This window comes from Schistocerca nitens, chromosome 8 (assembly GCF_023898315.1).
Source record: "Schistocerca nitens isolate TAMUIC-IGC-003100 chromosome 8, iqSchNite1.1, whole genome shotgun sequence".
Lineage (NCBI taxonomy): Eukaryota > Metazoa > Arthropoda > Insecta > Orthoptera > Acrididae > Schistocerca > Schistocerca nitens.
The window spans coordinates 554,150,734-554,165,962 of NC_064621.1; the positions used below are offsets into that span (position 1 = coordinate 554,150,734).

At 37.4% G+C, this 15,229-nt stretch overlaps 1 protein-coding gene across 6 annotated transcripts in view; it reads right to left on the reverse strand.

Moving 5' to 3' along the window:
• Nucleotides 1–2,104: 2,104 nt before the first annotated feature.
• Nucleotides 2,105–15,229, reverse strand: part of LOC126198920 (zinc transporter 1) — a 700,140-nt gene continuing 687,015 nt past the window's right edge. For all 6 annotated transcript variants that reach the window (XM_049935550.1, XM_049935549.1, XM_049935551.1 and 3 more), the window contains one exon: nt 2,105–2,912. In XM_049935550.1, coding sequence (XP_049791507.1) covers nt 2,655–2,912 — 258 coding nt within the window. In that variant the 3' untranslated portion in view covers nt 2,105–2,654. The remainder of the gene's footprint in view (nt 2,913–15,229) is intronic.

Below are 15,229 nucleotides of genomic sequence, written 5' to 3' on the forward strand. Positions count from 1 at the left end.
TGTAGTAGGCATGGGCTTCATGTCTATCTTGGCCACAACAATGTATTCACTATGCTGTTTGTAGTAGCTTACCCGTACTCCTTTTTTTTTTTTATTCATTATTAAACCTACTCCTGCATTACTCCTATTTGATTTTGTATTTATAACCCTGTATTCACCTGACCAAAAGTCTTGTTCCTCCTGCCACCGAACTTCACTAATTCCCACTATATCTAACTTTAACCTATCCATTTCCTTTTTTAAATTTTCTAATCTACCTGCCCGATTAAGGGATCTGACATTCCACGCTCCGATCCATAGAACGCCAGTTTTCTTTCTCCTGATAACGACGTCCTCTCGATTAGTCCCTGCGCGGAGATCCGAATGGGGGACTATTTTACCTCCGGAATATTTTACCCAAGAGGACGCCATCATCATTTAATCATACAGTAAAGCTGCATGCCCTCGGGAAAAATTACGGCTGTAGTTTCCCCTTGCTTTCAGCCGTTCGCAGTACCAGAACAGCAAGGCCATTTTGGTTAGTGTTACAAGGCCAGATCTGTCAATCATCCAGACTGTTGCCCCTGCAACTACTGGAAAGGCTGCTGCCCCTCTTCAGGAACCACACGTTTGTCTGGCCTCTCAACAGATACCCCTCCATTGTGGTTGCACCTACGGTACGGCTATCTGTATCATTGAGGCACGCAAGCCTCCCCACCAACGGCAAGGTCCATGGTTCATGGCGGGGGGGAGGGGGGGGCAATGGAATGTAGTCTAATTAAATCAGGTGATGCTGAGGTAATAAGATTAGGAAATGAGACACTTAAAGCAGTAGATGAGTTTTGCTGTTTGGGCAGCAAAATAACTGATGATGGTCGAAGTAGAGAGGATATAAAATGTAGACTGGCAATGCCAAGGAAAGCGTTTCCCAAGAAGAGAAATTTGTTAACATCAAGTAAGATTTGAGTGTCAGGAAGTCTCTTTTGAAAGTATTTGTATGGAGTGTAACCATGTATGGAAGTGAAACATGGATGATGAACAATTTAGACAAGAAGAGAATAGAGACTTTTGAAATGTTTTGCTACAGAAGAACACTGAAGATTAGAGGAGTAGATTATGTAACTAATGAAGAGGTACTAAACAGAACTGGGGAGAAGAGGAATTTGTGGCACAACTTGACTAGAAGAAGGGATCCGTTGATAGGACACATTCTGATACATCAAGGGACCACCAATTTACTATTGGAGGGAAGTGTGGAGGGTAAAAATCAGAGTGAGACGAAGAGATGAATACACTAACGAGATTCAGAAGGATGTAGGTTTGCAGTAGTTACACAGAGATGAAGAACTTGCTCAAGATAGAGTAGTGTGGAGACTTACATCAAACCAGTCTTTGGACTGAAGACGACCACAACAACAACAACAACAACAACAACAACAACAACAAAAACAATCATTCACAGTGCAGTTGGCTGTTAACAGATGGGATTCGTTATTTGTACGGAAAGTGGAATTTATAAAAAAAATTCAGAAAACAACTTCTCATAGACTCTGTTGATACAGCATTTACACTCTTGAATCTCAGATTATTACAATCAAGTAAACATCTTTTCCTCATAATTTTCCTTATTCTGCACTCTGCCAAAACACTTCCATTCAGCTTCACAATTCTACTGTAGCTCTTGATAAAGGCATTGCATTGGCCATGCACTCTCTTTTGCAGTAATGTCATTGACTATACATCACAATATAATTATGGCTCTTGGAACATGGAATGTCAGAACTCTTCTGGACTTAAATCATAACAGAGAGACTGAAGAGCAGATCTTATCACCCTTGAACTAGCTAGATGAGATACAGACATTGCTACCGTAAGTGAAGCCAGACCATCATGTGAAAGATGAATCAGTGACAAGTTCTGGAAAGGAAAGGATGCAGGTAAATGCTGTGATGTAAGATTTGCAGAAAAAACAGTAATACTGAAACAACATTGTTTAAACCCCTAATGCTGTCAATGGAAGAACTATAATTCTTCAAATTCATCTCACTGGAGATAGTTTAGTCACCCTCGTCTCTGCCTCTGCTTCCACAGTTTGGGGATACTGGGTGTAAGTGCAACTCTGAGATAAAGAGGTAGCACATTGTCTTATTTGTTTCTTTAAAATTTGTACAGTAATGACAATTACAACAATAACAATTACAATGTTGCAAACAGTCTTATAATAAAAAGTACTCACAACATATACAAAAGCAACACTTTTTACAGTATCAATATTTATTTAATTTGTTTATAAAATAAATGAACTTTCTGGTTCATATGTACATACTAGTAAAATATATTTGTCAGTACACATCTTTGGCAAAAAAAAAAAAAAACACTATTTCATATGACACTCTACCAATATCTGGAGATCAAAATCTCGATTTTCTTTCACATTAGATCAGCCAAATTGTACACACACTTCCATTTGCCACACACATTTAACACCACACATCAACACTGCTGTCTTAAAAGACATAAAGCTAAAGGTAACACAGGATGAACATTTTGTCAGGAACATAGTTGTGTGAAAAATTTCTTTGGACTTGCTTGGCTGGCATTTGGGCCCAGGACTGGCAATGGCCTAGAGCAGAATCTTCACTTTTTCCCACTGAGGCATCAGTGAGAAACTTTTGTCACAAACATTCCTGTTGTGGGTCTTCACTTTCATGTTTGTCACTATTTTGAGATAAGTCTTTAACCGCTTCTGAAGTGAGAGAAGATTCATTTATAGTTGGCACTTGGGTTTCGTCTGCCGCAGAAACTTGTTCTTCTTCATCTGGTGTTTGCCTCCCAGCTGACTGACAAGCCTTATGCTCTTCGGCAGTTTCTATTTTCTCTGAAATGTCATCAGAGGGAAGCGTTGTACTCTCCACGACACTGTGTGAGGAGATCTAAAAGAACAAAGATGACCAATGAATTGAAGATTAAATATTGTAATAAAGCTCTGTGTTAAACTATATATTAGTTACATCCAAAACAGACAATTTCTGGAAGTTCAGTTACGCATCTGTCAGTTCCGCAACTATCTGGTGAATAAATACTTTTACTCCTGCTATTATTTTTATGCCATCCACAAATTTTCAGTAATTTACTGTATGAGAGTGGCAGTCAAATGAAAACCAAACACCTGCTACCATTGAGACCATGGAATGGTTCCATTAAAAAATAATCACTAGATGCATTGAGACATTTATCCCATTGGGAGATGAGATGATCAATTCCCATTTCATAGAATGGCCACAAAGAATTTGTTTGACTTTACACAGAACATTATCAGCTGTCGACATACAAGTAACCTGTTACAAACTTCTGTGCCAAAATACGAAACTCCATTATGAACCCCAGATAGGAATGTGGAAACGAAACCTAGTAGTGTGCTTGTGAATTTTATACTTAACTTACTCTTTTTCTTAACAACACAAATTTATCATTATGGAATAAATGTAAAAATCCCTGGGTCTCAAAGAGAGATCTGCAAGATGTTCTATTATCAACTTTACACAGTATTCTTACTGACTTCACCTGTAGAGAAAATACTTTTTCTGCCCATTGCCATGATAAGATTATGCCCTAGGACAGTTTCATGAGAAGGTATGCTATTGATCTTCTCTGCAGGTCAGCACAATCCCACAGTCTCCTATGTGTAAAGCAGAAAGAAAGAGCTTTTTGATTAACTTATCCTCATATCGATGCCACTTCATTTAATTATATATCCGGATGACCAGGAATTTTACACATGAAGCTCTATCTCTATTTATCGTACCTGTAAGTTAAATTGTTTTAAGAGTTAAACTGTTCACTGTGACCTGGTGAAAATAGCCTCAGCAATGACCCATACCAATGTTGGGCTGGTCCCTGCTTTCGTGCGGCATGATCAGCCCCAGTTGAACCACTCTGTCAGGAGGGTAAATATGGAGTTGATCAGTTGTGTAGGGCGGCCACTCTGTCAGACATTGGATTGGTTCCTGTCGAGGCTATTGATAGGGGGTGGGGATTTCACAAGGCATGGCGTACACCTCAATAGGAAAGGGAAGGGAGGAGTAGACTGGCAGGGTTGTTAGTGAAATCCATAAGGGGGGGGGGGGGCACTAGTGCTCATGGATGTACCTCTTTTTTAGACTAATATCAGTGTCCAATGAGAAGTTCAGGCAGGCAGGTGCTAAAGAGGTCCAAAACTCACAAAATTCTCACAACAGGAAAGTAAATAATAATGTTACATATTTAACCAAAATATTGGTGGCTTAAAGAAAAAAGTAGATTCCCACAAAAGTAAAGTAAAAAATAATGTTATCATTTTTCATCAAAATATTCCAGGATTTAGATTCTCACAAAAGTAAAGTAAAAAATAATGTTACCATTTTTCATCAAAATATTCCGGGATTGAAGAATAAAGTAGATAATCTCCTCGTTTGTTTGGATGACAGTGAATCTGATAATGTAATAGATATGTGTCTGAGCATCACATTGTGTCTGATATGAAGAAGGTAATATCAGTGGTTATAAACTAGCTGCACATATGAGTAGAGAGAATAAGGTGGGAGGAGGAGTTGCCATATATGTCAAAAGTTATCACTGTGTAAAAAGCTTAGATACAAAAACGTTTTGCCTTGAGCAACATATAGAAGCATGTGCCTGTCAACTTAAACTGAAGGAGGGCTCTTTTATAATTGTAACAGTATTTAGGACCCTTTCAGGAAACTTTCATTTATTCCTGGAAAACTCGGATGCCTTGTTGTGCTATCTGTCAGATAGGGGGAAGCAAATTATTATTTGTGGGGACTTCAATGTTGATTCACTGAAAGAGTGTAATAGGAAGAATGACCTGGAAGTCTTGCTTGGTTCTTTCAATTTGACATCTGTCATTAATTTTCCTACTCGGAGTGTAAATGACAGCAGCACATTGATAGATAACACTTTTATAGACCAAGATAGGTTTAAAAACATAAATACTTGTCCTGTTGAGAATGGGCTTTCTGATCATGATGCTCAGCTAATTACAGTGTATGACATAGCTCCATTCAGTAATTCAAAACCACCTGCCAAAGTTGTGCATTTAATTAATGACTCAACAATTAGAAATTTCAGAGAAAATCTTCAGCAGCTAGACTGGGATGAGGTGTACAAGGAACCCGATGCTAATTTAAAATATAACTTGTTTCATTATACACTTGTAAGAGAATTTGAAAACTGTTTCCCCAAGAAAGTAGTTAAATCTAATTATAAGAAACCATGCAAAAAACCTTGGCTTACTAAAGGAATAAAAATATCTTGTAACCACAAAAGGGAACTGTATCTAACAACAAGAAAGAGTAATGACCCACAAATAGCCAAATATTATAAAAACTACTGTGCTACATTAAGAAAGGTTATTAAAAAGTCCAGAAGCATGTGCATCATGTCTGAGATTAATATTTCTGATAACAAAATCAAAACAATTTGGAATATTATTACAAGGGAGACAGGGCAACCAAGAGTACAGGATGACGGCATCACCATCAAAGTGAATGGAAACTTGATAAACAATAATCTGGAAGTCGAAAACATTTTGAATAATCATTGTTTGAATGTTGCAGAGAAAATAGGATCTAAATGTTCATTAGAAGAAGCAAGGCAGTTAATGGAAGAGGCCTTATTCACACTATTTGATACAATTGAAATTCCACCCTCCTCTCTTTCTGAAATTACGAAGATAATAAACTCTCTCAAGAATAAAAGCTCACATGGAATTGATGGCATTTCCAGCAGGATGATAAAAGCTTGTTTCCAAGAAACAAGTAGGATTCTTAGCCACATATATAATAGCTCTCTGAAGAGGGGTATTTTCCCAGATAGACTGAAGTATGCCATTGTTAAACCACTGCATAAGAAAGGGGATACGTCTGATGTCAACAACTACTGCCCAATCTCTCTTCTGACTGCCTTATCCAAAATTCTTGAAAAAGTAATGCATTGTAGAGTAGCTTCACACCTTTGTAAAAACAAAGTTTTAAAAAAATGTCAGTTTGGTTTCCAGAAGGGTTTTTCAATGGAAAATGCTATATATACTTTCTCTAATGAAATATTAAATGCTCTGAGTAACCGGAAGTAACCCGTTGGGATTTTTTGTGATCTCTCTAAGGCTTTTGATTGTGTAAATCATGGAATACTTCTAGATAAGCTCAAGTACTGTGGTATGACCGGACAGTGCTCAAATGGTTTAAATCATACCTAACTGGAAGAGGGCAGAAAGTTTCAATAAGCAGTTCACATAATATGCAAAAAAACTGGTGATTTCTCAAACTGGGGAACAATCAAGAATGGGGTTCCACAAGGTTCGGTCCTGGGTCCTCTGCTGTTCTTAATATATATTAATGACTTGCCATTCCATATTCACGTTGATGCAAAGCTGGTACTTTTTGCCGATGATACAAGTATAGCTATAACACCCAACAGACAAGAATTAACTGGTGAAATTGTAAACGATGTTTTTCAGAAAATCGTTAAGTGGTTCTCTGCAAATGAGCTCGCATTAAACTTTGACAAAACATGGTATATACAGTTCCACACAGTAAATGGAATGACACAATTAATACATGTAAACTTTGATCAGAAATCGGTAGCTAAGGTATAATATTCAAAATTTCTAGGTGTATGCATTGACGAGGGGTTGAACTGGAAAAAACACACTGAGGATCTGCTGAAACGTTTGAGTTCAGCTACTTATGCTATTAGGGTCATTGCAAATTTTGGTGATATACATCTGAGTAAAATAGCTTACCATGCCCATTTTCATTCTTTGCTTTCGTATGGCATCATAATCTGGGGTAACTCATCATTGAGTAAAAGAGTGTTCATTGCACAAAAGCGTGTAATCAGATTAATTGCTGGAGCTCATCCAAATATATATAAAAATTTGTCATTAACAATCCAAACGAAACGAATTCAAAAGTAATAGCAGTGTACATGGCTACAACACTAGGAGAAAGGATGATCTTCACTACTCAAGGTTAAATCTAACTTTGGCTCAGAAGGGGGTAAATTATGCTGCCACAAAAGTTTTGATCACTTACCTAATAGCATCAGAAGTCTGACAGATAGCCATAAAGCATTTAAAAGGAAATTAAAAGAATTTCTTACTGGCAACTCCTTCTACTCATTAGATGAATTTTTGAATATAGTAAGTGGGTTATTTCCCCAACCCCCATCAAAAATTAAAAATAGTAAGCGTCATGTAATATTTTGTGTAATGTGTAATGAACATGACAAAATCACGCCATGAAAGTACGAATATGTCAGAGAATTGGACGGAAGTGAAGTACAAAAGAAGCAAACAGATAATAGAAGATACAGAAAACGGTGAAAGAAACATAAACGTAGTGAATGAATATTACTTTCAAGCTCTTTTGACTACGGATTGTGACAGTTTTGTTAACAGTTCGAGAGTACCATGTGGAAAACCAAACAACTTTGTGAATGAGGTAAAACATGGAATATCTCAGCAGCAGTTAAGTAAAAGATCATATGCAAAAGTGCTCTCGAAAAATCTTACACCGTTGAGCTGTTCTACTGAGACAATATCGACGTGTGTTAACAAAAAAGACATAATAAATAGTGCCAAACAAGACTTTGCTTACTGCAAAGGTAGACAGAAAACAGATAGTCTCGGTACAGCAGGTACTGGTAAAATTTAACTGTATGCCGACAGCCAAGGACAAAATATAGCCACTGAATTTCGGCATACAAGCAGCCGGAATTTTAATTTTAACTGTACAATAAAACCAGGAGCAAAATTCAGTGTTGCTACGTCAATAAGTCAAGAAAAAATTTCCTCATTGAGCAAAAAGGACTTTTCCATCTTCCTGGTGGGATCAAATGATGCTGCTAGGAACAAAAAAAACGATATCTTAATCTCGCTAAAAAGAAAACTGTATGAGCTGAGAGGAACAAATGTTATTGTTTTTTCAGTGCCCCACCATTACGACTTGATAGAATGGTCCTGTGTAAATAAAGAAATTGAAACTGCAAATAAAGAGATGCAAAATATTTGCAAGCGGTTTGGATATTTAACATTTGTGAACATCAGCAATTTAGGGAAAAGAATTCATACAACACACGGTTCTCATCTAAATGTACTTGGAAAAAATGTAATAGTAACAAAAATTTTAGATCTAGTAAATAAAATCTCAAATGTGCAGTGTGATGATAGAAAAGTCGTACCTCTCATGGACAGGAAGTGTGTGTTACCTGGAGACACAAATGTGAAATCTGCTGTTGGTGAAGCTACACCTCTCCAAGACAAATGTGAAATTTTATTAATGCAAGTGAACACTCCAAAAGTTAATAATTCACAGAGAGGCACAGCAGTTGTGGAATAACAAAGACCAGAAATAAGTGAAACAACAGTAGCACCATCATTATCATCAGAAGCAACAGCAACAAGAACAGCAGCAGCAGTAGCAGAACCAACGACAACTAGAGCAGCAACACAGCAATGCTTAAGGAGGAGCCAAAGGAAAAATACATGTGTGTCATTCAGTGATAATTTTTTATGGTTTCAAGCCAAGCAGAAAATAAAAATGTGAAAAACCAGCCTGCTAACTCACAGATAAGTCACAACAACATCCTATTTTTAAACATTCAGGGTCTTGAAAGTAAAGTTGAAATTCTGGAGGAGTAATTGCCACAGAATAAGTATTCTTTCTTATGGCTATCAGAACATTGGCTTAAAACAGAACAAATACAGTACTATGTACCAGAAGGTTATAAACATGGAAACAGTTTTTGCAGATCTCAATACCGTAATGGTGGTACTGTTATCTATGTTTCAAATTAAATAGAGTGTAGAGCACTAGATCTTAGTTGGGCATGTGTAGAGAAACACTTTGAAATTACTGGGATCATATGTGATATAATGAAACTTACCACAGTATGTATTTACCATTCCCCTGACACAGATGATAAAACTTTTTTAGATAATTTAGACAGTGTACTCTACTACATAACGAAATGGAAACAGTATTTATTTTATTTTATTTGGTATGCGTATTCCATAGATCCGTACATGCGAGTGATTCGCCTGGATGTGGAACGTGTCAATACAATTGTACAAATACAATTAATGCTACAGAATAGTAAAATAATACAATGATATAGATATTAATAAGTATCACTTTTTTCTCATTTACAAGCTGTCACTTAACTAGTATAGCAATTCTCAATATAACATTGTAACTATAACATTAACACTATAACATTAACATAATATTGTATCGTCCATCTAATAACTAAGAGACTAAATACATCTATTATTAAGGGAGGGCATTACTTCTGGAAAAGAATTGATCTAACAAGTACAGTGGATGGTCAAGCAGGTATTTTTTTAACATACCTTTGAACAGCGTTTCATTTTCTATTGTAAATTTAATATAATTAGGCAATGCATTAAAAGTCTTTATAGCAGCATACTTTACTCCCTTCTGTACAGGTGTTAAATTTTTTAGTTCAACATGTAGATCATCTTTACCTCTAGTATTGTAGTTATGGTATGAACAATTTGTTTCAAACTGAGAATAGTCTTTATTAACTACATTCATCAGAGAGTATATGTATTGACATGTTGTGGTCAGAATACCTAACTGTGTAAAAAGTTTTCTACATGAGGTTCGTGGAGGAACCCCACACATGATTCTGACTGCTCTCTTCTGAGCAGTTAAGATTTTTTTTTGAGGCTGGTGAATTACCCCAGAATATTATGCCGTAACTTATTAATGAGTGAAAGTACCCTAAGTAAGCTGATTTTAAAATGTTGATGTCCCCAAAATGAGTAATGATTCTTAGAGCAAAAGTTGCTGATGAAAGCCTTTTTAGAGTAAGGGCCACATGCTGTTCCCAGTTGAGCCTACTGTCAATGTGAACCTCCAGGAATTTAGTGGATTGCACCTGTTCTAGTTCCTGGTTGTCATGAGCAATTACTATATTTTCTAGAGTTTTATTTTTTGTGTGGAACTGTATAAAATTAGTTTTTTTAATATTAACTGAAAGAGAATTAATTGAAAACCAAGCTGTAACTTCTCTGAGTATATTATTAACATCAGTCTCCAGATCAGCAGTAGACTTACCATCTACGACAATGCTTGTATCATCAGCAAACATTGTGAATTCACAATTTTTACTAATGGACAGGGGTAAATCATTAACATATATTAAAAACAGCAAGGGTCCAAGGACAGATCCCTGGGGAACTCCATGCTGAATTTTGCCCCATTCAGAATCCACTAGATTAGAAGGTCCTTTGTTGCAGCCATTTAGAACCACCTTTTGTTTCCTGTCTTCAAGATATGATTTTAGCCAGTTACCTGTAGGCCCTTTGATTCCATAATGATAGGCCTTCTCCAAGAGTATCTTGTGGTTTACACAATCAAAGGCCTTGGAAATATCACAGAAGACACCAACTGGTGACTTCTTACTATTAATAGACTCCAAGACATCATTTGTGAGTGAATATATGGCACGCTCTGTGGAAACCCCTTTTTGAAAACCAAACTGTCTGTGGTTATTTATATTAAGTTTATCAAGATGTGCCACAATCCTGTTAAACACTGCCTTTTCAAGAACCTTTGAAAATGTTGTTAAGAGATAGACAGGACGATAATTTTTGACATCTGTAGCATCGCCAGACTTGAAAAGGGGTCTCACAATGGCATATTTCATTGTCTCTGGAACAACTCCCTCATAAAGAGACGTGTTGCAAATGTGAGCAAGTACTACACTTACATCATTACTGCAGGCTTTCAACAGTTTACTAGAGATGTTATCTATACTTGAAGATCCTTTACTTTTCAATGACTGAATTATTTTTTTATTTCATTAACAGTTATGGGTGTTACATTTATATCATTAAAACATTGTGGGAGTTTAAGTTTCAGAATGTCTGCAGCTTCCCTTAGGTCACCACTGCAACCTATTTGAGAGGTGACATTTAGAAAGTGGTTGTTAAATGTGTGTGCTATCTGTTTACTATCAGTTATTTCCAAATCGTTAATTTTTAGGACAGCAGTTTTTTCATTGTCAGATGGTGCAGTACCTGTTTACCTCTTTTATTACATTCCAAATTGTTCTGATTTTATTGTTTGAACAGTTAATTTCAGATTGTATGCACATACTTTTAGATTTTTTAATGACTTTAGTTAAGATTTTGCAGTATGTCCTATAATATTTCATCTGGAGGGGATTATTGGATTGTCTGGATATTATATACAGTTCTCTTTTTCTCTGGCATGATATTTTTATGCCCTTGGTGAGCCATGGTTTTTTGCTTGATTGCCTGTTCTGTAGTTTACAGATCTTTTTTGGAAAGACATTTTCAAATATACCTGATAATTCATCAGTAAATAAATTATATTTTGTATTAACATCATTTGCAAGATACATACCTCCAGTCAGTCTCCCGAATGCATAATTTGAATTTTTGGATATTTTTCTCATTCACGTTTCTAATGGTTTTCCACAGTGCACTAGCTTTGTTCTGATTTGTATTAAAGTTGTCAATTGTGAGTATTTGCCCATCATGATCAGAGAGACCATTTATGACTTTTTCAACTTTGATGTGATTAGTTTTACTCATATCTACAAAGATATTATCTATTAGAGTGCTGGAAGTGGCAGTAGTTCTTGTGGGAAAACTGACAGTGGGGACAAGGTTGTAGGTATGCATTAAATTTGCAAACACTGTCTTAGAAGATGAGCTTTCTAGGAAATCTATATTAAAATCTCCAGTCACTATAATGTCCCTATTTTTTCTTGTGAGATACAATAGCACAGAATCTAATTGTTTCATGAATACTTCAAAAATTACCAGATGGAGCCCTGTATACTGCTACGATTACCAGTTTCTTGTTAGCTTCTACTATTTCTGTGACACATGCCTCAAAGCCTTTCTCTACACAATATTTCTCTACATCTATTGTATTAAAGGACAGGCTGTTTTTCACATAAATAACTGCCCCACCTTTGCACATATGCTTTCTACAAAATGACGTTGCTAAAACATAGTTTGGTATATTGAGCATTTCGATGCCAAAAGTGACATGGTGTTCTGTCAGACAGAGAATATGAGCACAATTTGCACCTGTTGGTTCATCAATATTTACAATAAATTGGTCTAACTTACAGAGCAGGCTTTGAATATTTTGGTGAAAAATTTTGAGCTTATTTTTAATTACATGATTGGTTGTGGTGCTGCCACTGTTGAGACTGACAATGAGTTTTATTTCTTTTGACATACCAGTATTACAGGAACAGTTTTCTGTAGGGAAGAGGGAGCTGTTGTGCTGTTAACACCACATTTGTTGTTAATAACTACATTACTTACATTCTGATTGGAACCTTCCCCCTTCTGCCCCAGTACCATAAAAAATCCCCATTTGCAGCTGAGGACTTTCTTGATCTCAGGCACATCCTATGTGGAGCAGCTGCAGTCACTACTGTGCTCCTTTTTCCCATAGAGGGTGGATCTCCTGTTGGTGAGGTTTCTACACTGTCAGCTTGTACACTTGATCCTGTGGGGGTTGGTGTTGCTGTTTCTGCTATTGATGACTGTTCTTCCTCCTTAAATGCTGCTGCTTCACAAGTTGGCAGTGGACTAACGTTTCCCACTTGAGTTCTACCTGCTGGTGCTGTCTTGCTTTTGTATAAAAGACCTGTTTGTGTTGATTCACATACAGGTGCTGCTGCATATGAAGTCTTCCCTTCAGCTGTTCCATTAGGTTTGAAGGAGTATTTTGACGACACTGTCTGTATTTCTTCCAATGGTACAGTTTCAATGGGCACAGGTGCTTTAGAATGATTGGAGGAGTGGTGTTTTCAAAAGTATGTAACTGTAATTGGGGGAGACTTTAATTCAAGCTTTGATGTAACATGTAACAAACCCAGTGTAAATAAGTTACTGAATATGCTAAGGCAGCACAACTTCCATCATGTAAATTCAGAACCAACAAGATTACAAGTGTGCTTGGATAATGCTTTTGTCAACTGTGCTCGTGATATGTACTCCACCAAAGTAAAGGAATTTGTTTTCTCAGTCCACTCCATGTTAAAAGTAGAGTTAAGACATTTTATAAAAGGGGATGAGAGCAAGGCTGCACAAAAGTTAACAAAAACCAATACCTTAATATTAACAAAACACAATCTCATAAAACTAACACACCAGCCGAGCATAACAAACTGGGACAAATTATATCAAAACTGTGATTCCAGTGCCCAAACAGTTTATGAAACATTCCACAATTACTTAACAGGCACTTTAAAAGCCCATCTTGTTCAAAAGAAATATCATAAAACAAGAAAGGGTAAATTGTGGTACACCAAAGAACTGGAGAATCTAAAAAATAAGCTACTGCTGTTGAAGCACCTTGCCAAAGTAAACAATTCTAATGAAATTAAGGATCTCGAAAAAACCACTAAGAAACTGTATACGAAAGAGTTACAATTGGTTACACTTGGCAAAACAAAAATACAACACAAATATCATAAAAAATAGTAAAAACCAATGCAAAACAGCCTGGTCAGTAATCAATACTGTTAAAGGTGAAGTCAAAAACTTTGACAAGACAGTCCCAATACCAGCAGATAGATTCAATAAATATTTTGTAAGCTGTGCTGATATAAAAAAGCTGATCAGTAAATCCAACGTAACATGTATAGATTATCTTAAGAGACTAAACCAAAATCATAATAGGGTCAGATCATCATTGAAACACTTTAAAGAGGTACGCCAACATGAAGTACTTAACATAGTCAAAGAAATGAAAAAGTCATACAGTACAGATATTTTTAATATGTCAAACAATCTGTTGAAAGAGATCCTACATTACATTGCAGCACCATTAACATATTCTATAAACCTGTGTCTCATAGAAGGGGTTTTTCCTGATCCTCTCAAGCTATCCAAGGTAACTCCAGTCTTTAAGAAGGGTATAAAATCAGATCCTGCAAACTACAGACCAATTTCATTAATTCCAGTACTAGGAAAAGTCTTTGAAGGCATACTATATCAGCAGATGTATGAGTACCTAGAACTAAATGGTATGTTAAGTGCATCACAGTTTGGTTACAGAAAAGGAAGGTCAGCTATACATGCTATAGAGCTCTTAGTCAGACATTTTAGCAGCATTTGAGGACCATGCTCACACTCAGGTAACCTTATATGATCTGAGCAAAGCTTTTGACTCTGTTGACCACTCACTTTTGCTCTCTAAATATGTGATAAAAGTTTAAAACTCATCAAATCATACCTCAATAAAAGGAAACAGGTGGTGAGTTCAGGAAGTTATCTGCCAGACACACTCGAGGTTCAACATGGAGTGCCACAGGGATCTAAATTGGAACCACTTCTTTTCCTTGTACACATAAATGACTTACCAGGAAATATACACTCCTGGAAATTGAAATAAGAACACCGTGAATTCATTGTCCCAGGAAGGGGAAACTTTATTGACACATTCCTGGGGTCAGATACATCACATGATCACACTGACAGAACGACAGGCACATAGACACAGGCAACAGAGCATGCACAATGTCGGCACTAGTACAGTGTATATCCACCTTTCGCAGCAATGCAGGCTGCTATTCTCCGATGGAGACGATCGTAGAGATGCTGGATGTAGTCCTGTGGAACGGCTTGCCATGCCATTTCCACCTGGCGCCTCAGTTGGACCAGCGTTCGTGCTGGACGTGCAGACCAGCGTGAGACGACGCTTCATCCAGTCCCAAACATGCTCAATGGGGGACAGATCCGGAGATCTTGCTGGCCAGGGTAGTTGCCTTACACCTTCTAGAGCACGTTGGGTGGCACGGGATACATGCGGATGTGCATTGTCCTGTTGGAACAGCAAGTTCCCTTGCCGGTCTAGGAATGGTAGAACGATGGGTTCGATGACGGTTTGGATGTACCGTGCACTATTCAGTGTCCCCTCGACGATCACCAGTGGTGTACGGCCAGTGTAGGAGATCGCTCCCCACACCATGATGCCGGGTGTTGGCCCTGTGTGCCTCGGTCGTATGCAGTCCTGATTGTGGCGCTCACCTGCACGGCGCCAAACACGCATACGACCATCATTGGCACCAAGGCAGAAGCGACTCTCATCGCTGAAGACGACACGTCTCCATTCGTCCCTCCATTCACGCCTGTCGCGACACCACTGGAGGTGGGCTGCACGATGTTGGGGCA